At 42.7% G+C, this 26,420-nt stretch overlaps 1 protein-coding gene across 1 annotated transcript in view; it reads right to left on the bottom strand.

Annotated features, from left to right (window-relative positions):
• dnah9l (dynein, axonemal, heavy polypeptide 9 like) overlaps window positions 1-26,420 on the bottom strand; it is a 509,143-nt gene that overhangs the window by 337,965 nt on the left and 144,758 nt on the right. The window contains exons 29-31 of the mRNA XM_078227708.1: window positions 4,887-5,039; window positions 3,600-3,833; window positions 1,412-1,543 (exon numbers count right to left, since the gene is read on the bottom strand). Of these exons, the coding sequence (XP_078083834.1) occupies window positions 1,412-1,543; window positions 3,600-3,833; window positions 4,887-5,039 (519 nt within the window). The remainder of the gene's footprint in view (window positions 1-1,411; window positions 1,544-3,599; window positions 3,834-4,886; window positions 5,040-26,420) is intronic.

Raw genomic sequence — 26,420 nt, forward strand, 5'->3', positions numbered from 1 at the left:
TCTATTGATGAATCTTTGTGGATTCTGCAGCGGTGCCTTGAAGGTGACGTGGGTGCAGTCGATGGACCCCTGCACATTAGGTGTCCCCGCAATGGCCGCGAACCCTGCAGCCCAGGCTTCCTGATGGGCCTGGTCCATGTGAAATTTGATGTATTGCCCAGCCTGGGCAGTATGACGACCTTGACACAGGTGTGGACAGCCGATTGTGAAATGCCATATACATCTCTGCTGCGGTCTGGAAGGAGCCAATGGCATAAAAGTTCAGAGCGGCCGTCAAATTGACAGCCACCAAGAGTGGGGCTTATATTAACACTGCAATGAAGTTATTGTGAAATTTCCCTAGTTGCCACAGTCCAGTGCCTGGTCGGGCCAATGCACCTAACCAGCATGTCTTTCAGAATGTGGGAGGAAACTGAAGTACCCTGAGGAAACCCATGCAGACACGGGGAGAATGTGTAAACTCCACACAGACAATGACCCAAGCCGGGAATTGAACCCAGGTCCCTGGTGCTGTGAGGCTGCAGTGCTAACCACTGTGCTACTACGCCGCCAAAGCTTTTATATTTTTTCTGAAAAGTCATTATGCAGAGATCAATTGCACGCAAGATGTATTTTCAAAATAGCACAACAATCTCAAATGTTTTAAGGATTCTGCCATTAACATTGGTATAATGTGTACTCTGCCTGACTCCAAAAGTGAATACATCTGGCTTTTGAAAACAAGGTCTGGAATTGCATTGACCTGACAAAAATATATCATAGAACTTGATATATGGTAGAAGTAATGTGTAATTAAAAGAAACAGAAAAATGCTTTTTTAAAAAACCTCCATCTAATTCATACACATTCGGCACTGAACATCTTAATCTACCATCTGTTATTCTGTTGCTCTATACATGACAGAATTATTAATGGATTGAATAGAATTAAAATGAGCTCCATTTATTCATGAAACAACACATTTTCTTCAAGATCATTTTAAAACACTTTGGCGTAAATGCACAGCTTAGAGAGATTGAGGATTCAATTTATTTAAAAACAAAGATATCAAGATTATGCGACATTTAAACGAGTATTGAGTAATGATGTGCAGTGTGTAGAACCAGTTTCAGTGGTATTGCACTTGTGTAAGCTCTGACTGCAAAGGCAGAAATAAAAAGGACATGCATTAAAACATTTACTCTGAAAGCATAGTCAAAATTTTGAGAAATTTACACTAAATACCACAAAATAAGTCTTGTACTTTAGCTAGTAAATGCAATTATGTAACATATCAATGGAAAAGACGCAACTGACTGAATCAAAACATTGTCATTTCTTTGCAGAAACAACTGAGCAGCCCCTTTACAAGGAAATTATGTTTATTTTATGCTTTTAAGAATGCATTAGGGTAATTGCTACAACAAATTACCTTCTGTGCTATGAGCTTTGCTACAACATCTCTGGCATGTACATCAATTGTACAGATTGTCATAATCTTCTGACGATCACCATGGGTGAGCTCCCCTAGTAGCATGTTTATAAGAGCATTTAGCTGAGCAATCTGCAATAAAAATAATTATATTTGACTACTCAAAAAGATAGGGTACAGTACACTACATGTCATAAACTGATTACTTATTCCAGAAAGCGTTATATTTGCAAGGCATCCCCTGTTCATGTATTAACCAAAATATAGAAACTGTGCTTACTGAATATCTGAAGTAAAATTAATGGATACTGAGGGATGCAAATTAGTCTAATCTTATAAACTGAATCTTATACTTTTCACATTACGAAGATTATTACCAGAACATCTCAGAGGAATAAAAGATGGACGGAATTGTTTTACAGCCTGTAATGCATTCTTAACAAACACATAGTCTAAAAATGACTGCATATGTTAATCATCCATCAGCTTGCAATGGATAGAAGAGGGCATGATGGGACATGGAAGTCCACTGTGGAACAAAAAAAAGTAATCAGTAAAACTGTTCAACACAACTGCCAGAAATATCTTCAGATTCTCCCAATTAATGGCCGTAGTTTTGGTGGATGATCAATGGAAAATTGAATTAGACTGCGGGCCCGATTTTACCAAAAATTTGCGCCCGAAATGGTAAAGTCGGGTGTCGAGCCTTTAACGCGATCTGAACCCAAATCCGAGCAGATCGCGGTTTTACCAACACCCGATTCGGGCGCAGGTCCAGTCCGCGCCCGAATCGGGCAGCCCAACAATTTAAATGCATTAGCATGCATTTAAATCGACTTAATGAACCGCGCGCCCAACTCTACTTTACCGCCAAATCCCACTTTACTGCCTTCTGGTCCGTTCTGGATCTGCGCTGTAAGCGACCTGCAGAATAAAAATCCGAAGCGGATTTCTATTCTGCAGGGGAACCTCTGAAGCCCATCCTCCTCAACTATCCTTCGCAGACAGCCCCCCCACCCCGCCCCGGATCAGACCCCCCTGGGAGGCAGGGACCCCCCCCCCCCCCCCCGGCAGATAATGATAATCACAGGAACTAAAAACCTGACAGTCAAAAATTTGGGAAAATATTTCAAAATATATATCACACCCCATCCATATTTTGAAATATTTTCCAATTTTTTGACTGTCAGGTTTTTAGTTCCTGCGATTATAATTTTGACATTATCATCAAAGGGAATTCCTGTAATTCTGTGCAATGTTCAGATGAAAACAAAGGATCCAAGGCTGCTCCAGAGGCAGATTAGCTGCACCCAATGTTGCCCATGCAAATCACATTCATAAGTAGGGGCACATCTGCCATGGAATGTGAGAGAAGAGTTGCCAATACAAACTTCTTTTCACTATGGTTGATTTCCCAGATTTAGTAATCTCCTTGAATCTTATTTCCAACCAAGTTCCACCACGGGGTCAATTCTTCCAAGTTCACCACATGACTCTGAACATTTGAGCACTTGGCTCATGGCTACAGGGACATCAACAATCCAGTTACTGATCACAAATGTATTATACAGGTCACTAATTGCTCACTAGGACACTGTAGTTTAATTACCTTTCCCACAGATAATTAGGCAGCACAAAAGAAGATGCTACATTTTTTTCAGTGTGCAAGATTCTCCCAAGTCCCCCCCTCCCCCCCCCCCCCCCCCCCCCGGTCCCATCCTCCCCCCCTCTGCTGTTTTTTTCTTTTGCGCCCGGGCGTGTTGCTTCAGATTTTTTTTCGAACTGCGCATGTGCAGTTCAGAGCTCCGATTGTTCCGGCAGCGCTAAGCCCCGCCCACTGCGTGGATCGGACTAGAACCGGCAAAAAGCATATGGGTGCGCTGCAAAGAGGATTCCGGGCTCGGATCTGCATTCCGCCCGGATCCAGCCCTTAGACTCCAAATGATAAAATCGGACCCTGCATGAACAAGGTCATCAGCAAAGTTACACTGAGCAACTGGGAGAGACTCAGAGGAAAATCCCAGCATTTTCTGTTTTTCCACGATTTCACTAAGTTGTACAATGTACAGATAACACAGAATTAAATCAGTACCACCTAAAGTCTATAGCAGTGCAGCCGAAATGCTATAATTCAAGGTACTGGTCTTTACAGCTTTGATCAGAAAACTTCTGTTTAAAGGCAACTCACTTGTTTTTTGTTGTAATCTTTTAAAGCAGTTTCAAAGCCTTCCTCAAGACGCTCAAAAGCAATTCCCACATCTGTGGTCCACCATATGTGAGTGCCAGTCAAAGCCACTTGTGCAGGGTAATCAAACAACCACTGATCTCTCGATTTCTCTTCATATGCAGCCACTGCTTCCATGATTTCTTGCTGCACTGTGGTTCGCATCGTCTCCTCCAGATTACGCAGCCAACATTCAGCCTAATAGCATGATACACCTTTGTTAGGAGTTTAACTTATTTCTTTTCTATACTGTAGATTGCTGAGTTCCGACAACTGGCGACCAAGGACTTATAACAGCAATAGTTTATTCAGTACTTCAGGGTGTCTAGGGGTGGATCGACATTGCAGGTATGGCAGATGGGACTGGTGGCAGGACAGGATGGACAATTAACCCTTGCACCCCAAACGAGGTCATTCATTTTCTTCCGGCACTAGCAGTTGGTGCTCCATGCCAGTGCACGGGTACTGACTGCTGCTTGATGGGAACTGCCATTGTGCCTGGTGGGCACTGCCAGATGGGCATTGCCAGCTAAGTCCTCAACCACCCAGGAGCTTCAATGGCCTTCAAGCCCCTGGCATGGTCATCACATCTGGTCTCCGCTAGTGAAGATCAGTCATGATTCTCGCCATTCTCACACTAAGACCGTGGGTCTGAAGATCCTGAGAGCTGGAAGAGTCTGGCGTCGAACGGGCTATGCGTATGTAAATATTACTTTAAATATGCTAATCAACCTCACACCCAGTTTGCGCCATTGCAAAGGGACCAGGTCAATTGCAAACAGTTTGGTGCCGGGCACAAAAAACAATTTTTAGGCCGGCACCCTATTTTCCAGGATCAGTGCGATCCATGCCAGGCACAGCAAGGTCGGAAAATCACCTCCCACATGTTTATTCAATTTACAACACATTGTTCTTTAACTCATGCTGAGAGCTGGTGTCAAAGTGAAATACTTTGATAGGTTAACTCTCAGAAGCAAAATAAATCGCTGTCAGATGGTAATTTAACTTAGATACACGATTCAAAGAAATTTTCCATTTGACCAACATGACTTCCTTTTTAGGGGAAGCACAATTGATACTTTGTTACTTAATGGTAGATTTTCGAGAGAACCTACTTAATCAATTCATCGTTTTGCAGATTATTGTATGACTACTTGCGTATAACACTTTTTTTTCTGTAAAAAGCTACTGTCAAGCTAGATCACAGCATTCAGGGTTTTCAAGAATGCAAATAAGCAAACAATAACTTACTTGTCCTTCACAGTAACAGGATGATGAAAGTTGTACATATTCTCCTTCTCTGCTGTACATTCCCACTGCTTTACACGTATCACCATCCTTGTCATTGTTTTCAAATTTTAGATCAGTTAAATTATCAAATAGCTTAAGCAAATGTTTTGTCACCTGTTGAGAGAGATTATAAATACACTTTCAAAGTAAAGCATATTCATTCTTTAAGATTTTATTTTATTCCCCCCACTTAGAGAATCTTACAACAACAACTTATATTAATATAGTGCCTTCAACGTGACAAAATATCCCAAGACACTTCACAAGAGCATTATAAACATAAGTAATACACCAAGCAATGGAAGGTGTTCAGCCAGATGACCAAAAGCTGGAGTAAACAGATAGGTTTTAAGGATTGACTTAAAGAAGGGAAGCAGGGATGGGGAGGTTTATGGAGGGAATGCCAAAACTGAGGGACTTAGCAACTGAGGCCATGAAAGGTGGAGTGATTGAAATTGGGGATAATCAAGAGGCTGGACTTTGAGGAGCACAGAAATCTCAGAGGTATGAAGCTGGAGGAGATTCAATGGATAGAGAGGAGAAAGGCTATAGAGGGATTTAAAAACAACAATGAGAATTATAAACTAAAGACATTGCTTTACTAGGAGCCCATGCAGTCCACTGAGCACAGGGCTGATGGGTGAATGGGACTTGGTGCAAGATAGAACATAAGCAGTAGAATTTTGGATGATTTCAAGTTTAAGGAGGGCTGAATGTGGGAGACTGGCCAGGAGTATGTTAAAATAATCAAGTTTGTAGATAACAAAGACATGTGTGGGCGATTTAGCAGCAGAGGAGCTGTAGCAGGGCACATACAGGCAATGCTATGAAGTGGAAACAGGCAGCCTAAAGGATGGCATGGATATGTGGTTGAAAGCTTATCTTGGGGTCAAGTATGACACTTGAATAATCTGGTTCAGTCTCAGACAGTTGTCAGGGAGAGGAATGGAGTAAGCGGCAAGGGAGCAGAGTTTGCAGAGGAACCAAAACTAATGGCTCAGTCTTCCCCATATTTAGTTGAAGAAAATTGCTGCTCATCCAGTACTAGATGTCAGATAAGCAATCTGATAACTAAGAGATCGTAGCAGGGTTGAGAGAGGAGGTGGTGAGCCAGATGTTGTCTGTCAATGAATAGCTTTAACCTTTCAGTATGGTCAATTTGGATGGAGATTGTGTACTTGGTGACCGCTTTTGTGTTCTCGGAGACTGCATGCTTAACCAGTTCCCCCGGTGGCATGAGGCCAACGACACTCTGGATCTCTGGGGCCGAGATGGTGTGCTGCTTGTTGTAGTGAATGATGTGCAAGGCCTTGGAGGCGATGCTCTTGAAAATGTCAGTCCTGAAGGAGTTCATGACACTCATGGCCTTGGACGAGATCTGGGTGGAAGGGTGCACCTGGTACACATGGATGGAGTAGCTCTGCTTACAGGTTTTCCTCCGATTCTTGGGCGGTTCCTTGGTCAGCCACTGCTTGAATGCCCACAGCCACCAGCTCAAGTATCCTGCTCCACTTCGACTAATCAACACTGCATTCTTTGGCAATTACATTATTAGTCCAACTGCATGGATTAAAGACAGGTGATTATCATTGGTTCATCTATAAATGGGCACAGCTGGAATGGCTGGGTTTGGGGAAGCAGGTTGATACTCTGCTGAGCTGGTATGAGAATAAACTTGTTAAGGGAAAAGACAAACTTCAGACTTATTTTTTCACCTTTAACCATTATTGGAATTAATATCGTCAGTGAACTCATGGAAACTTAAATTGTGTTTCTGGATGATGTTAGCAAGGGGTAATGTGTAGGTGAGAAATGGGAGGAGTCCAAGGATAGAAACTGGGGGACACCAGAGGTAACTGTGTGGGAATGAGAAGAGAATGCATTGAGGATGAATCTTTGGCTACATTTAGACAAATAAAAATGGAACGAGACAGTTCTACACAGCTAGACAATGGTTACGAGCTAGAGGAGGAGGCTGGTGTGATCAATTGTATCAAGGCTGCAGGTAAGGAGGACAAAAAGGAATATTTTGCCTCTGTCACAATGATTTAGGATGTCATTTGTGACTTTAATAAGAGCCGTTTTGGCCCTATGGCAGGGGGAGAAAAACAAATTGGATGGATTCAAACATGGAGTTCTGTGAAAGGTGGACACAAATTCAAGGACTTAGGAGAGGAAAACGAGATTCTCAACCGCATGCAGCTCCAGATCAGGGCATAGGTAAGTAACATGCCCCAACCTTGTGTCAGTAGCATTCAAACTAGATATACACTCGCAATCTGCGAGTGACTGACTTTATAATTTCCTTTTTCCCTGAGGAAATCCCAAGCATCTAAATGGCATAAACAGCATGACTGAATCCTATAAATCCACTACCTCACTATAGCAAAGAATGTTAAATATCCAAAATGTTCAAAGTATTCCAGAAAGGGAATTTAATCTGTATTATTATGATATTTAGATTTTATCATTGATAAACAGAATATACAAACCAGAATAAGAAAAGCAAAAAGATAAACAGAGATTAAATAAAAGATTAATTTATCCCACACAGGAAGCTGAGATGGTGGTGTAGTGATGTTACTGGACTAGTAATCCAGAGACCCAGACTAATGCTTGCAACAGGGGTTAAAATTTCACCAACATGGCTGGTGGAATTTGAATTTAATTAATAAATCTGTAATTATAAATTAAGTCTCAGTAACAGTGACCATGAAATTATCATCAATTATCATTAAAATCGATCTGGTTCACTCATGCCGTTTAAGGATGGAAATCTGCTGTCCTTAGGTGGCTCCAGACCCACATGAATGTCGTTGACTCTTAAATTCCCTCTGAAATGGCCTAGCAAGCTACTCAGTTGAAGAACAATTAGGGATGGGCAACAACTGTTGGATTTGCCAGCAACACCTACATCCCAAGAAATAATAAATTAAAAAAACATGGTGATTTATACATTATTAAATCTAGGAAGAATGCCTATTTAATACTAGAAAGCATATTCATGCTTTACAGAACACAGAAAAATCATACCACTAAAATGCTGACAAATAGTTATTTGACAGGAATTATAAAGGAAAAAGACCATGAAGATCCTAGATTTAATCTCCAGTCTATGATGAGGTAACAATGGCAATAGGGCACTAGAATTTTCTTAGTACTCCTTGAATTGAGGAGCAAAATCAGCCAGGTTACCAGCTCCTGGACACTGTACAGTGAGCTATGTTGAAAGTAACTTATAGACATCAAATAAGAACAGGATCGGGACTGAATGTATGGGCAGGGTTTTTGCAGTGTGGAAGACTTTAAAAAAGGTCCTGTGCCCATTTTTGATGGATCCAACTATTTCCAGTTGGGGAAGGGGACAGGGCATGATTCACATAGGTGGGAAACCCAAACTTAATATGGCCATTTGAACTCAGCTGAACTTGCTGAGCTCAAACAGATCACATTTGGCTTTTGCAAGAGCCTTAACCAACAGCATGGCAGTCATGAATTTATGCAGTAGACATGAACGCTCTTGAAGGGTGGATAAGGTCTATATAACTATCATGATCTTTAAGTTTTTAAATCCCCTGTTCTTTAAACTTGTAAAGAACAGACTGCATCTGTCAGTGGGAGTCTGATGGACAGGCATAGGTTAGAAAAAAGTCACCATAACCTGTTCATTCAATTTCAATAGAGCTTTGTTAACATTTCCCCAAGGGCTATCATTTTGTCATGATGAATGCTTGGCTGAGTTTCTAAAGTTACCATTATCTGACTAGGGGGTTATGACTTCACAGTTTTATTGACAGTTTAAATAGTCTATTAAATAATTAACTGTCTTTGATGTGCGGTCTGAATAGAGGTTTGTTTGTCTAAGATATTAACCACTTGAGGAGATTTAAAAGCTTTGAATGGGTTTTTTGAATGGGAATGTTTGAAGTTTATTTATTTTCATCTCCACATAGTGAATACTGGATGAGTGGCTATGGAGGTCCATGGAGGGCATAAGGGGCCATGAGGGTGAATGGATGATGAGAATTAGCTTTGGGTTGGCATGGGAGGGTAAGGGCCACAGGCCCTAACACTTCTAAAATTAAGACAAAGTCCCAGAGAGCCAAGTGGACCTTACATTCAACCTGCTTAAGCACTTGCCCGCTCCTGTGGCCACCAATGCTCTGCTTCCAGAGTGGGCAGACAAAACTCCATCCTACACCCGCCCGGTGCTCTCACTTTCCACAGCAAAAATCATGGATTTCAGGCTACTCTATTCAGGTAGGTCTGGTGAATCAGGAAATTTCCTAACTTTAGGTACTTGCCTAGGGAGGCAAACTTCAGCCTTATAGCTCTAAAGTAACCAGATTGGTGACACTCACTGTTCACGTATAAACTTTGGCCACATAGAAGGGATACTGCCCTGCAACCCAGCACCAACCCTCCCCACCTCCCACAACCCCCTGCATAGAGTGAATGCTTTGATGAGAGGATGAAATTGCCTAAGAAAGTTAGAAGTGACAGAAGATCAATAAAACTTTTAATCATGTTTTTAAAAATCTGGGCATGTTTAGTGTTTCCATTCAATTGATATGCTACATAATTTAGCAAATTTTACAGGCTGCAATAAGTGTTCCATTATGTTTGGCATTGTCAGTGACAACCATAAATGGATATCAGGGTCAGAATTTTATTGCAGCATGACGGTTGGCTGTGTGTCAGGAACCCAATTGTTTTGATACTAGACTTTGCCATGAATGATTAACACAGCCACAGGATTATCATTCCACTTCTGGGCTTCCTGACCAATGACAGAGTATGGGCATGATGATAATCGGCTAGCATTGTCTAGTCAGGATGACTTACAGGATATCTTGTAAAAACATGAAAACTAAAATTCCATACATCAGTTGAACACTGAGGGAGTGGAAATCATTCCAACTATTGAACAGTCCAGGTTGATCTAAAGGGGTCTTGATTGCCACATTTTGCAGCCAATGACTCCCTATGGAATCTAACCACAGTAGCTAATCTGAGAACTCACGTCAGACTTGCCTCATCAGTGTCAAAGTGGTCAACAGCACTTGCCTTGGAAAACATGACATCGGAGAGCTGGGAACTACAGTTGCAGATTCCTGGAAGGAATTAAAGGCATGGAAATTTAGGTATGTGGTGACCATAGCAGCCATTGGCAATGCGTGCCCACCTGGCCCTCTTGGAAAAAGGCCTTGTTGCAGGAGACTGCAGATCTCAACAAAATGTCTGCTTTGATAAGCTAAGCTTCCTGGAGCACAGTTGTTCCTTCATATTGAGGAAGCTGATCGGCAGAACAAGTCCTGTGAGCACAAGGCTTTCACAGTGGCAAGGCAGCATCTATATAACTCAATTAGTTAAAGCCTTCCAGTCTGTCAGTTTCACTGATCGATTCGATCTGGGTGTACTCTCACCTTGTTGACCCTGGTAAGGTCCACACATCTCCAGAAAACTGTTCACTGGCTGTTAAAGCCAGAATACAGATGGAATTAAATATTTATATTATTTAAATGACTGACTTGAGAGCTCCTTGGGGGTTTACCGCTTGCATCCAAACACGCCTCTGCTAAACCTAAAGGGATGAGATCATGTTGGGTTTCTGACACAGACCACTTTCCGGGGTTTTAACACAGCCCCAGCCATACTCGAACATGCCCTACCCACTTAGGTAGTTAGAATTCTGCCCCATACTTCAATTAACTGGCAAGAATGTTGATTGCCCAATATCTAGTTGAACAACAATATGAAAGTCTTCTGGAGCAGCCCATCCTTTGTGTCAGATTTGAATCCCACTCCAGGATCTGACGACCATGGAGGATGTGTTCATGATGCAGCCAAACAGATTGATTAATCAGAAAATCCTTCCAACATCCTTCCAACACCCTATGGCAGGTGGTAAGAGCAGGAGAGACTCCTGGTCAGCCATGTTTGATGTGGATTGGTGCCCTTCAAGCTGGATGTAGAACATAGAACATAGAACAGTACAGCACAGAACAGGCCCTTCGGCCCACGATGTTGTGCCGAGCTTTATCTGAAACCAAGATCAAGCTATCCCACTCCCTATCATCCTGGTGTGCTCCATGTGCCTATCCAATAACCGCTTAAATGTTTCTAAAGTGTCTGACTCCACTATCACTGCAGGCAGTCCATTCCACACCCCAAACACTCTCTGCGTAAAGAACCTACCTCTGATATCCGTCCTGTATCCCCCACCACGAACCCTATAGTTATGCCCCCTTGTAATAGCTCCATCCACCCGAGGAAATAGTCTTTGAACGTTCACTCTATCTATCCCCTTCATCATTTTATACACCTCTATTAAGTCTCCCCTCAGCCTCCTCCGCTCCAGAGAGAACAGCCCTAGCTCCCTCAACCTTTCCTCATATGACCTACCCTCCAAACCAGGCAGCATCCTGGTAAATCTCCTCTGCACTCCTTCCAGCGCTTCCACATCCTTCCTATAGTGAGGTGACCAGAACTGCACACAATATTCCAAATGTGGTCTCACCAAGGTCCTGTACAGTTGCAGCATAACCCCACGGCTCTTAAACTCCAACCCCCTGTTAATAAAAGCTAACACACTATAGGCCTTCTTCACAGCTCTATCCACTTGACTGGCAACCTTTAGAGATCTGTGGATATGGACCCCAAGATCTCTCTGTTCCTCCACAGTCTTCAGAACCCTACCTTTGACCCTGTAATCCACATTTAAATTTGTCCTACCAAAATGAATCACCTCACATTTATCAGGGTTAAACTCCATTTGCCATTTTTCAGCCCAGCTTTGCATCCTATCTATGTCTCTTTGCAGCCTACAACAGCCCTCCACCTCATCCACTACTCCACCAATCTTGGTGTCATCAGCAAATTTACTGATCCACCCTTCAGCCCCCTCCTCTAAGTCATTAATAAAAATCACAAAGAGCAGAGGACCAAGCACTGATCCCTGCGGCACACCGCTAGCAACCTGCCTCCAATCCGAAAATTTTCCATCGACCACCACCCTCTGTCTTCGGTCAGACAGCCAGTTGCCTATCCAATCGGCCAACTTTCCCTCTATCCCACACCTCCTCACTTTCATCATAAGCCGACCATGGGGGACCTTATCAAACGCCTTACTAAAATCCATGTATATGACATCAACTGCCCTACCTTCATCAACACACTTAGTTACCTCCTCAAAAAATTCTATCAAATTTGTGAGGCACGACTTGCCCTTCACGAATCCGTGCTGACTATCTCGGATTAATCCGCATCTTTCTAAATGGTCGTAAATCCCATCCCTAAGGACCCTTTCCATCAATTTACCAACCACCGAAGTAAGACTAACCGGTCTATAATTACCAGGGTCATTTCTATTCCCTTTCTTAAACAGAGGAACAACATTCGCCATTCTCCAGTCCTCTGGCACCATCCCCGTGGACAGCGAGGACCCAAAGATCAACGCCAAAGGCTCTGCAATCTCATCCCTTGCCTCCCAAAGAATCCTAGGATACATTTCATCAGGCCCTGGGGACTTATCGACCTTCAGTTTATTCAAAACTGCCAAGACATCCTCCCTCCGAACATCTATTTCCTCCAGCCTATTAGCCTGTAACACCTTCTCTTCCTCAAAAACATGGCCCCTCTCCTTGGTGAACACTGAAGAAAAGTATTCATTCATCACCTCGCCTATCTCTACTGACTCCATACACAAGTTCCCACTACTGTCCTTGACCGGCCCTGCAAAGAGACATAGTCTCTGCTTTGAGGCTAGCAACCTTTTTCAAAATAACAAGCTATGGAAATTAGACACAAGAATGTGCTTAGTCTGCCTCAATGTGTCTCTAGACTTAGGAAGTACAATAATGTGAGCCAGAAATCATCACAATGGAATCCTTGCTGTGTATACTAAATTTTATTATCTCATACACACCACTAAGTCCCTTCTTACTAAAATAAGTAAGGGGAGGCTTCTAATAAACCAACAAACTAGACTATTTAAATTAATGAACAGGGACAGTTTTTTATGAAATACATCCATTTCTTAATGCTCTTCAATCTCTGTATCCTTGCCACTAATACAGGCTCAGCCCATTTGCAATATAGCTATCCTGTAGCCAACTCACACTAGCCTTGCTCAGCTATAGGTTGTATGCATTCACAACTATAGTGCGAGTCTCATAGGTCTGAGTAATTAGAAATTGAGATCTCTCGAGGTCTCTCTCTGCTTTAGGTGAAGCATAGAGACAAAGGGGAGGAAGCAGGGTGGAAACAACAACTATCCATTGACCCTATGGTGTCTGGCCCTTTTAAGGGACGAGCTTCTGAAGGAGTCACATGACCTGGGCTGACCAATCGGGAACGGAGTTGGGGCTTCACTCCAATTTGTCTGAGTTTGTCCTAGCAGTTAGACTCCAGAGGCATGTCTGGAAGCATTGAATGTGCATCACCCTGTGCATAGTTGTTGTTCATTAATAAGCATCTATAATTTGTTCTTAACTGATGGAGCCAAGTTTCTATCTACATTTGGCGACAAGGTAAAAAGCTAGTGTGTTACAAGATCATTGGCACAGAATCCGGCCCAATTGAAGTCAAGCTTGCAAAGTAGAACAGAGCTACAGAAATGCCTGTATTTGGTCGAGTGACCCCTTTGATACCACTGCTGAAGAGGGGTGGCAGTACTTTGAGCAATTAGAATATTTCCTCAAAGCAAATGAAATAGAAAGGAAAGAAAGGAGGCGATATTATTAAGCATGTGTGGAACGCAAACCTATTAGCTGAACCATAGCAGAACTTCCCAAATGTCCCTGAAGTAAGCTCATTTGGTAAAAAGGCATAACCACCCAAAACCCTCTATGATTTTGCAATTTTAAAATTTCAATTCCGCGGGGAGAGCCCCAGGGGAGACCATTGGAACCTACATATCAAGCCTTAGGTAGATTCTGGAGCACTGTGACTTCGGGACAACACTAAATACCAAGCTGAGAGATCAATTGATCTATGGAGTAAATGATGAGGCTAAACAGAGGAGGTTGGTGGCAGAAACGGAGATTAATTTTAAAAAGGTGCTGGAAATAGCGTTAAAAATGAAGAGCTCTAAGAAGGGCACCCAGGAACTTCAGTGTGCAGTATGGCGCGGTCCACCAGTTAGGCCAGGAAGCTACAGGTAGCAGTGGTGCCAAAAGTGAAGACACCAGCTTAAACCAAGAAACATATACAGCAGTTGGTAGAGTTAGAAGATTCAGGAGAATGAATCAACAGTCTAGGATCATTACAGAGTGTTACAGGTATGGGGGAAATCACGCTCCAGAGATTTGCAGATTCAAGGATGCAGAGTGCTTTGCATGTCACAGGAAGAGCCATCTGAGACATAGATGCAAAAGTAAGCAGAGCCTGCCTAGTAGCAGCAGAGTGAGCAGCTTGGGCTAGTACATAATGTGGAAGATTTTCCTGTGGATGAGCGGATCAGCTTGTCATTAAATAATGTAAAAGCAGACAAGGTAGCCTCCATCACAGTGCTGCTATTAGTAAATAGTAGACCATTGAGAATGGAATTAGACACAGGAGCCTCTGTTACCGTAGTAGTGGAGCAGACCCTACAGATATCTGCAAGAAGGGGTCCAGCCTTTGAATGGAAGAACACCTCAACATGACTGGCAACCTACATAGGGGAAAGATGTTATATATTTAAGTGGTTGCAGATTGCTTTAAGATCTAATCACATGATTTGATGGTGATGTCATGAGGTTGTTGCAGAGGCTGCTGTTTTACTTTCAGCTTGTACTTTGTAAAGGCAAGACCTCCGAGAATAAAACTGATTGTTCTTAGTTTGAATCTATGTGCGCAAAGCACAACATTTTCTGTTAAACCCCATGACCCCTAACAGAGTTAGGGAATTGCAAAAAGAAAATTAGTGACAAGTTGGGATTTTGTTTTGTCAAGAACATCGAGAAAAGATCCAAAATAGAAGAAAAGAAGTAGGGTGGCATGGTGGCACTGCTGCCTTACAGCACCAGAGACCTGGATTTGATTGTCTGTGTGGAGGTTGCATGTTCTCGCCGTTTTCTCTATGTGTTTCTTCCGGGTGCTCCGGTTTCCTCCCAAAGTCCAAAAATGTGCAGGTTAGAGGATTATCAAGGGATTATGGAGATAGGTCCTGGGTAAAATGCCCTTTCACAGAGTCAATGCAGACTTGATGGGTCAAGTGGCCTCCTTCTACCCTATAGGGATTCTGAAAAAAAATTGTGGGCCCTCACATTTCAAATATTAGAAGGGTGGGGCGAAGCAACAACAGGATTAAAGACTGAAGTGCTAGTGCAGGAAGACATGAAAAAAAACCTCTTTGCATGGTATTACAAAGACAAAGAACAAAGAACAATACAGCACAGGAACAGGCCCTTCGGCCCTCCAAGCCCGCGCCGCTCCCCGGTCCAGGATTGAATCCTGAATCCAGGATCCCCGCCCAATTTTCCAGCCTATCTACATACCAATATCCTATCCACCGAGCTGTCCCTCACAGCTACGATGCTTTGTTCATCACAACCTATTAACTCACCCCCACCCCCCCATTCCAGACCATGTGATCTCCAGGGAGAGGCAAAAACCCAGAGTGAAAACCCCAGGGCCAATATGGGGAAAAAAAATCTGGGAAATTCCTCTCCGACCCCCTGAGGCGATCGAAACAAGTCCAGGAGATCACAATGGCCCTGATCGGAAAATGCTTCCCAACCCTAGTCATTTCCACTTCCACGAACACCATATGAATTCCCTGCCCCCGAGACAGGTTCCCAACTATCCGCAGTCTCGCTCTGTACTGGCACCAGCAAGATGATCATAGAATGAAGCCTTGAAACGAGAAACAAGGAACAATTAGCCCGCGCCGCTCCCTGGTCCAAACTAAACCACTCTTTTGTATCCCTCCATTCCCACTCCGTTCATATAGCTGTCGAGATAAGTCTTAAACGTTCCCAGTGTGTCCGCCTCCACCACCTTGCCCGGCAACACATTCCAGGCCCCCACGACCCTCTGTGTGAAATATGTCCTTCTGATATCTGTGTTAAACCTCCCCCCCTTCACCTTGAACCTATGACCCCTCGTGAACGTCACCACCGACCCGGGGAAAAGCTTCCCACCGTTCACCCTATCTATGCCTTTCATAATTTTATACACCTCTATTTCACCACCGACCCGGGGAAAAGCTTCCCACCGTTCACCCTATCTATGCCTTTCATAATTTTATACACCTCTATTAAGTCTCCCCTCATCCTCCGTCTTTCCAAGGAGAACAACCCCAGTTTCCCCAATCTCTCCTCATAACCAACCCCCTCCATACCAGGCAACATCCTGGTAAACCTCCTCTGTACTCTCTCCAAAGCCTCCACGTCCTTCTGGTAGTGTGGCGACCAGAACTGGACGCAGTATTCCAAATGCGGCCGAACCAACGTTCTATACATCTGCAACATCAGACCCCAACTCTTATACTCTATGCCCCGTCCTATAAAGGCAAGCATGCCATATGCCTTCTTCACCACCTTCTCCACCTGTGACGTCACCTTCAAAGATCTGTGGACTTGCACACCCAGGTCCCTCTGCGTCTCTACACCCTTTATGGTTCTTCCATTTATCGTGTAGCTCCTCCCTATATTATTCCTACCAAAATGCATCACTTCGCATTTATCAGGATTGAACTCCATCTGCCATTTCCTTGCCCAAATTTCCAGCCTATCTATATCCTTCTGTAGCCCCTGACAATGTTCCTCACTATCTGCAAGTCCTGCCAGTTTTGTGTCGTCCGCAAACTTACTGATCACCCCAGTTACTCCTTCTTCCAGATCATTTATATAAATCACAAACAGCAGAGGTCCCAATACAGAGCCCTGCGGTACACCACTCGTCACAGGCCTCCAGCCGGAAAAAGACCCTTCCACTACCACCCTCTGTCTTCTATGACCAAGCCAGTTCTCCACCCATCTAGCCACCTCCCCCTTTATCCCATGGGATCCAACCTTTTTCACTAGCCTACCATGAGGGACTTTGTCAAACGCTTTACTAAAGTCCATATAGACAACATCCACGGCCCTTCCTTCGTCAACCATTTTGGTCACTTCTTCAAATTACAAGAGGGATTTTTTTCCTGATCAGAGAAGGGCAAGATTCCAGGCAGTATTTGGCATATTTAAAAATAAAGGATGTTTTGCTATACAGCTGGGGTCATTTGAAAACAAAAATTTACCAGGTCAACGTTCTCCAGGGTAAAAAGGGAAATACTGGGAAGACAGTAAAAAAAATATATATATATATATATATATGAACAGTCTCGAGTCGCTAGTGCCTGCAAGAGAAATGACAAGTCAATTAGGATCCATGAAGGCCTTTCAATGAAAAAAATGAATCATGGAGTTCCTATGTAGAGCATTTTCTGTACTTTGTACAAACGAGTAAAATGGCTGACAAATTGCTTGTAACCAGTTTCTTAGTACAATAGAATGTAAAATCTTTAATCCAGAACTTCGATCATTCAACAAAGCCAGGAACACAAACTTAACGATGATTAAACAAAGATCCTTGAAGAGCATTACTCTTCAAAGCCACTGATTATCGTGGAATGGTTCACGTTTCACCAAAGGAATCAAATAGAAGGTGAAAACATGCAAAGTTTGTGGAACCTTAAACAGGTTGGCACAACATTGAGTTTGGTGAGTCATTAGAAGATACAAGATCGCCTAGTTTGTGGTCTCCAAAATGAGGCTATCCAAAGAAGATTGCTTACTGAACATGCTTTGACTTTAAAGACAGCAGTAGAAATTGCAGTGTCGATGGAACAGGCTTCTAAAGAGGCCTAAAATTCTAAAATTTGGTGCTGGAATGATGATCCACAAGTTGGGAACTGCTCCTCAGAAGTCCAAACAGCAACAAGCATGCCATAGGTAGGCCAAAATGGGCCATTCAGCGAGTAAATGCTGGACCAAGGATAGTCAATGCAAGAATTGTGGAAAAATGGATCACATTACAAAAAAATGTTGGGCTAGATCAGCTTTCATGGAGAGGAATATTCAGAAGAAAAATCTGGGTACCTTCAAGAAGTAGAATAAGTTGCAATTTATCAAAAGAATGTACAACATGGAAGAAACAAATTATCACTATGAAGAAGAGAATGTCCAGAAATATGAAGAGTTCTAACTGAATGCCTTATCCATACAAGGTGAATCACATCAATTCGGAATGATTCCGGAATTAAGTGGACAATTTTTTAGGATGGTGGGTGATACTGGTGCTGCTGTATCTCTAATTCCTGAGACCACGACTGGATTCTCTGATCTCATCCGCACCTGGGATTCTCCGGTCCTGGTGCAATGAATGAAGATTTAGTTGACTGCCAAATTCCCCGTTCTCACTGGAAGTGACAGCAGGGTGTGAACAACTGAAGAATTTCAGCCTACATACCAACAAAAGCTGAAGCATCTTCCTTTAAAACCAGCTGATGTGGCGATTTTGAGGACATACATGGAAGTGATCATGCCATTTTGAGGTTGCATCATGGTCAACATAGAATTTAATGGACAAACAACGGAGTTGCCTCTCCATATGGTCCATGCTAATTTTCTAGCTATATTTGGCAGATCAGGATTGGAGAAGATAAAGCTTAATCTGAGTGCTGTCAACTGATTGGTCAATGCCAAAACTGACCAATAGCACTTTCTGGATAAATACAAGAGTGTATTTGAAGAGATACCTGGCTCAATGAAGGGAGTTCAAGTGAAACGAACGATAAAGCCTAGAAGTCAACTAAAGAGTCTCAAAGCAAAGGCGATGCCATATGCAATTCATCCCAAGGTCGAAGAAGAATTAGTGCGACTTCTTAACGCTGGTGTGTTAGAACAGGTTCATATCTATTATGAAGCCAGATGATTCAGTTCATATTTGTGGTGATTTTAAAACAACTATAAATTCAATGTTGTGAGCTCATCAATATCTGCTTCCTTTAACCAAAAATGTGTTTGCTGTGTAATCAGGTGGGTAGAAGTTCAGCAAGGTTGAAGTTGCACAAGCATATTTACAGATGAATGTAGCTGCTGAATCTCAACAATTGCTAACCATTACTGGCCTTAGGTGACAGTCTGTGTGGTGTTTGCACATTCTCCCAATGTTTGCGTGGGTTTCCTCCAGGTTCTCTGGTTTTCCCCCGCAGTCCAAAGATGTGAAGGTAAGGTGGATTAGCTGTCATAAATGTTACCTGGATGATATTCTAAATACGGGGTCCAGTGACAAGAGAACTTGAATAATTTTGAAGCAAAGTGGAACGTCTTCAAGCACATGGTCTGCATACCATGAAAGGGAAGTGTGACTTTTACCAGAACTCAGTCCAGTATTTGGGTCACATTATTGATAGTAAAGCACTTAAAAAGATGGAAGCTATTTTTGAAGCACCACAATCGACGAATGTGATGCAATTGAGGTCCTTTCCAGGACTAGTTAATTATGATGCCAAATCTGTTCCTAACTTAGCGATATTATTGAAGCCACTGCATAATTTACTATTTGTGAAACAGTCATGGGACTGGACAACAGAATGTGAGAAAGCATACAAAGATGTCAAGAATACTTTGCATAAGTTTGAGGTATTGGTTTATTTTAATATAAAGCTACCATTACCGCTTGCTTGCAACGCTTCACCTTATGGAGTAGAGGCAGCAGTTTCACATATTATGACTTCGGGAGAAGAGTGACCAATAGCTTTTGCCTCGCGTACTTTGACTAGTGTTGAATCTAACAATGCTCAGTTGGAAAAAGCAGCATTGAGTATAATTTTTGGCATGCAAAGGTTTCATCATTATTTATATGGTCATCATTTCACATTATTGACTGATCATCAACCCTTTACTGTATAAGTTAACTATTACTCTGTGCATAAAAGAATTTAGAGGGGGAGGATGTTAGCGATTAGGGAAATCATACTTGATGAATCTATTGGAATTTTTTGAGGATGTGACTAGTTGAGTTGACCTAGGAGAATCAGTGGATGTGGTTTATTTAGACTTTCAGAAGGTTTTCGACAAGGTTTAACATAACAGCCTACTATGTAAAGTTAAAGCACATGGGGTTGCAGGTAATGTCTTGAGATGGATAGAAAGCTAGTTAGCAGATGGGAAGCAAAGAGTTTGCATAAATGTGTCTTTTTCTGATTGGCAGTCAGTGACTAGTGGGGTTCTGCAGGGATCTGTGCTAGGACCCCAATTGTTCACATTATATATTAATGATTTGGAAGAGGGAACTGAATGTATGGGTGGGAAGGTGAGCTGTGAGGAGGATGCAGAGATGCTTCAGCATGATTTGGACAGGCTGAGTATGTGGACATCTGCATTGCAGATGCAGTATAATGTGGATAAATTTGAGGTTATCCACTTTAGTAGCAATAATAGGAAGACAGATTATTACTTGAATGGGTGTAAATTGAGAGAGGTGGATACTCAACGAGACCTTGGGGTCCTTGTGCATCAGTCGCTGAAAGTAAGCACGCAGGTACAACAAGCTGTAAAAAAGGCAAATGGTATGTTGGCCTTCAAAGCGAGAGGATTTGAGTATAGGGATAGGGATGTTTTGCTGCAAATGTATAGGTCGTTGGTGAGGCCACATGTGGAGTATTGTGTGCAGTTTTGGTGACCTTATCTAAGGAAGGGTGTCCTTGCTGTAGAGGGAGTACAGGGAAGGTTTACCAGGCTGATTCCTGTGATGGCCGGTCTGTCATATGAGGAGAGACTAAGTCAGTTAGGATTATATTCACTGGAGTTTAGAAGAATGAGAGAGGATCTCATAGAAACTTAAAAAATTCTAACAAGGTTAGACAGGGTAGATTCAGAAAGAATGTTCCCAATGGTGGGGGAGTCCAGAACTAGGGGTCATAGTTTGAGGATAAGGGGTAAACCTTTTAGAACTGAGGGGAGGAGAAATTTCTTCACCCAGAGGGTGGTGAATGTGTGTAATTCACAACCAACGAATGTAGTTGAGGCCAAAACATTGTTTGATTTCAAGAAGAAATTAGATATAGTTCTTGGGGCTAACGGCATCAAGGGATATGGGAGGAAGAGGGATCAGGATATTGAATTCGTGGATCAGCCATGAACAAGATAAATGGCGGTGCAGGCTCAAAGGGTCGAATGGCCTATTCCTGCTTCTAGTTTCTATATTTCTATGTAGTGACTGGCCCCTTTAAGGGGTGAGTTTCTGAAAGGATACCATGACTTGCGCTGACCAATAGGAACCAAGTTGGAGCTTCACTCCAACTTGTCTGGGTTTGTCCCAGAGATTAGATCCTAGAATCATGTCTGGAAGCATGAATCTGAATCACCCTGCAAATAGTTGTTGTTCATTAATAAACATCTATAGTTTGTTCTTAACTGGTGAAGACAAGATACTACAGACCCCCTCGCCTCCCTTCTGGGTCCAGTGCAACCTTGAAAGAAAAGTCACTCCTGATACAGATTGAAACTTGCTGTACCTATGCCAACTGATCAGCTGGGTGTCGCCAGGTGTGTTTAATATTTCTATCATAAAGCCATTAATGAATTGCATTCTCTCAAAAAGAATAAAATATGCAAAAATAAATAGCTTATAATAATTTCAATCACTGGCCCTTCTGAGGTTTTACCTTAGAACCATCCGTATTGACAATCAAATATTTTATGATTCTCGGTTAATGCCTTGTAGGTTGAATCTTGAGTCTCAGTTAATAGCATCTAAAAAGTTACGCACATTTCTTCATAATTACTCTTTGGATAAAATATGGTATAAGGGCAATATTGGGCGGAATTTTACAAGACAATGGGAGAGCTCCAGATCTGTTTTTTGTGTGGGTTTTCACGCCTAATTTTATGCACTCTGTCTCTGAAATTTTGGACTAGTCTGTTTCTGGCCAGAGAGGCTGTGGGCAGAGAGGCTTAACTCACCAGACAGCCTGTACAGGGAGGTATTACGACGCATGTGCAGACCTCTGATGCTGCACATACACATTAACAGTAGCAGGGATCTGACAGGCCAAGAGAGAGCTATCAGGCCCCCGCTACTGCAGGCAGCCTCAAGTAGCACCCCCACCCCCCCCCCTCAGAATCGTGGGGACCCGCGGCCCGAGATGCAGCCCCCACCAACCAGACCGATCGCAGACTCCATCCCTCCCATACCGATCGCAGACCCTCTCCATCTCCGACCCAGCCACCCTTCCCCACCGATTGCATACAGAGTCTCAGAGGCACCCCCTCCCCCACAAATCGTGGACCCCACCCTTTCTCCCCCACCGATTGCATGCAGAGTGGCAGCGGGCCTCCTTCCCCCACAGGCCCCACTCCCCATTGGCCCTGCCCCCCACCAGCATTTTTAGGACAAACTGCCTTTTAAGCTAGCTTCTGAGAAAGTTGAAATGGAGTACACATTCCTTCCCCCACAGCCCCCTCCTCCTCATTGGCCACACCCCAGCACTGCCCAGTGGGCATTGCCCAGGTGCCAGGCTGGTGGTGACCATGTTGGAGCTCCGAAAGCTTGTGTGGCTTTTGCTACCAAATAAACCTGTTGGACTTTAACCTGGTGTTGTTAAACTTCTTACTGTGGTGACCATGTGCCAGGATGCCACTACCATTCTAGCACTGCCCAAGGGGCACCCCTGCCTTGCACTTAGCCTCCCCTGGGGGGTCTCAATGGCCTCCGGTTCACCAGCAAGGCCAACACGAGTGTTCCCCGTTTATGGGGAGCAGGTGTTTTCCTCACCGGAGAGAACCTTTTCCAGCAAAGCCATAAAGGCAAGAGAGCCCAGACGATTGAGCGCCGGGCTTACTAAACGCATATAAAGCACTGTTGAAATAAGTTAATCAGCCTCTCGCCCATTTCCGGTGAAAGGCAGACTGGGCCGGAAATCCAGGTGTCGTAAAATCGTGCCGGTCGCGAAAACTGGTGCCATTCGCGCTAGCCACTTTACTCCCAGTTTTATGGCATTTTCCCAGCAAAATGGACATAAAGTGGCAGTAAAATTCCACCCTTATGTCAAAAATTTCAATTCCTGGGGGAATATCTAGTGTTTTTTTTATTGAAAAGGAATGTGCTTCTTCAGAAAACTACTTGATTGTTTGGCACATGTTCCCCAATTGCTAATGCTTAAGTGAAATGCCTCACGTACTGGGAGATCTTGATTTGAATCTTAGCTTTGGCTGAAATCTGTGTTCATTATTTTCCACACTACAAGTTACCAATCTCAAACGGTGTAGTAACCAGTGTCAAAGTCACCCACTGACAGAAAATTGGGGGAATAAACAGCATAGATTCTGCTCAAATTGTATTTTTTTAACCCTCCAGAACCAGCAGACTATTTAATTTTCAACTGTGATTGTAAGATTAGAGGGCGAGTATAAAATCAACAAGGCTCCTAGACAGAAATGAGAATAAATCTCCCCTTCACAAATAAATGGACTGCGCTGTCATCAGAGGTCTTTCACAATATTGATTAATTTTCAACAGAATGGGATTAGTTTATAGTTAAGAATAGGAATGGAGGCAACGATGATGATGAAATCTATAATGTATTATATTTTCCGCATGATGTTCATGCCTTATTTGGACACTGTCGGTCTGCAATACGTAGAAATTCCTGACTTAATCTCCATCAACCCACAGCCACAGACTTCAACCATCATAACACACTCCTATTATTGCACTGTCTCCCCGTCAAGTTAATCAGGTACTTTCTTTTCATTTCTCCTTCCCTTCATTGCGGTCTGATGACCAACACTATCAACCAACATTCTCTGCTTCAGGTTTCTTGCAATTTCCACCATTGCCAGCTTACTACATATCTGTTCTCAGCCACCATTGCTTCCCAGCTCAGCCATTTTGGCCATCATTGTTATCTTGCCCATTCCCCTGGCTGTATCCTCCAGGTAATGTTTCTGTTTCAAACTCTTTTTCAGCATCTTTGTCTCTATCATTGTTCACCCAGTTCTCAGCTAAATCAAAGACTCTTCATCCTTATCGGTGATCTCCATCACTCAGAAAAATGCATTCATAGAAATTCATTCTGAAGACCTATTCTGACATAATTCCCCAATGTGGAGATGCCGGCGTTGGACTGGGGTAAACACAGTAAGAAGTTTAACAACACCAGGTTAAAGTCCAACAGGTTTATTTGGTAGCAAAAGCCACTTTAACCTGGTGTTGTTAAACTTCTTACGATAATTCCCCAACACAGCTATCCCATAATACCATTTTCTCAGTCCTGAGGAATGTCCTTTACTTCATTGCAAAGTGTTGAAAATATGTCTTTGAATACGAGATCATATGAGGAAAATATATCAATATATCTTAAACATTTATCTATGTCAAACTCAAGATGAGTATAGTGTCTATGAAGATCATTGGATAAAGATCTCTGAAGTTTCTGCACGCTAAATCTGTTTCAAGCTCTATTTGTAACTGGTGCTTCACTGTCATGTAAAATAGCCTAATAATTTCTACTACTCACAACATACATATTGCCATTCAATGTTGGGAAGCTCGTTATAATAAATTAGCATGTCATTATTGGGCTCATACACCAATGATTAGTATTGTCTAAGCACATATTGTGCTTAGACAATATTAACACTGCAGCAACTAACTACTTTCTGTATCTTGCCTTCACTAAAACTAACCTTGCAACAGTAATAATTTCCTGTACATAGACCCTTATGAGCTTATGCCAGTTATTCCTAAGCTACTGTGGTCCACACTGATCTGAGAGGAAAATCCAATGGTTTATTTGAGTCACAGCTATGGCCATAAGGGAATGGTTTATTCAACAAATGAAATAGAATATTTAAGTTTTATCTGCGTGAAGCACAAGTATTGTGTAGTTATGTTCAAATGTGATTGGTCTGCAGCTTCCTTATGAATTGAACAATTAGTTAAAGGTCACAGTGACAGTGTCGACAATATAGGCCGTGATTTTCTCTGATATCAGCAAAGGTCAATGTCAGGCGGGAAAAGCAGCATTGAGGGCATGAGTGGCAATGGCAACTTTTTCCATCATAAAGTGCAAGACCTTGAAGAAAAAGAGACAGGTATTCCATGATGTATCATTGACCTGCAGCTTTTGATTCACCCATTCCACTAGCAACTCAGCAAATTGATGATCTAGCTGCCATTGTTAATGGCCGCCCCAGTGCACAGCGAGCACACGGAGATAATTTTCACCCAGGTGTACTGCCTTGCATCAAGTGACCCTCAAGCTCGCACCCCATAGCATCACCATGGCATTACCTTGGCATGTCCTTCCCCCCCACCGTATGCTGTGCTCAACTCCAAACTCCCCTGGGAATATTGCTCACCAGGTGCACAGCTTCTGAGACGAGTAATGTTTCTCGCCATTCTGACAACACGTCACCACGAATACGTTATTTGACATGGGGGCGCGATTCTGGCATATGAGCCCAATAATAACATGCTAATTTATTATAATGAGCTTCCCAACATTGAATGGCAGGAAACACAGCCTGCTACTGACATGGGGTGGGGATGATCGCTTCCTGTTTTTACGTCAACATGACATGTGACTTTGGCCTTCTCACGATATTTTTCACTCTCGTCACCAATCCTGCCCGACACAAACAGGAGCAGAAAATCCCAGCCTTATATTTTTCAAATGTATGAATTTCTCTGGAAGCTCTGAAAACTTTTGGCCAAGGCAAATAAGTTCTGCAATTGATGAGAAACAAAAGCACTACATATGAAAGTTATTTATAACAGTTTGGTATAGAGCTGATGGGCTATTTTATTTTCTATCACAAGAAGCTAGATAAACTTAATTACTGTGTTTTTTTTATTCTTTCAAGGCATGAGTGTGTTGCTGGCAAGATCAACATTTGTTGCCCATCGTTAATTTATTTGAGAAGGTGATGGTAGTTGCTATGACTTGTTAGTTAGACGATAATGCTACTACTTGCCTTTTCCTAGATAACTGAAGACGCAGTCAGAAAATTATTCCATAGCAAGAGGCAGAAAGTGACTGAAATTTGTTCCAAAGCAAAATTGCAAACCCGATAGACTTTTTTCCCCAACTGAAAAGTTGCACCAGCTTCTGATTCAATATAGTTTATATCATTAAACTAGTTGCTAAAGACACATATTTTTTCTGAACTAATGTAGTTGATCATCTTTAATCAAATAAATGTTTGGCTTCAATATGGATGATCAAACTGAGTTTAACATCCCTGTAAAAAATTCTTTTTTAGTGCATGAACATAGAACAGTACAGCACAGAACAGGCCCTTCGGCCCACGATGTTGTGCCGAGCTTTATCTGAAACCAAGATCAAGCCATCCCACTCCCTATCATCCTGGTGTGCTCCATGTGCCTATCCAATAACCGCTTAAATGTTCCTAAAGTGTCTGACTGCACTATCACTGCAGGCAGTCCATTCCACACCCCAACCACTCTCTGCGTAAAGAACCTACCTCTGATATCCTTCCTATATCTCCCACCATGGAC

The sequence above is a fragment of the Mustelus asterias genome, chromosome 14, assembly GCF_964213995.1.
Source record: "Mustelus asterias chromosome 14, sMusAst1.hap1.1, whole genome shotgun sequence".
NCBI classification, from domain to species: Eukaryota; Metazoa; Chordata; class Chondrichthyes; order Carcharhiniformes; family Triakidae; genus Mustelus; species Mustelus asterias.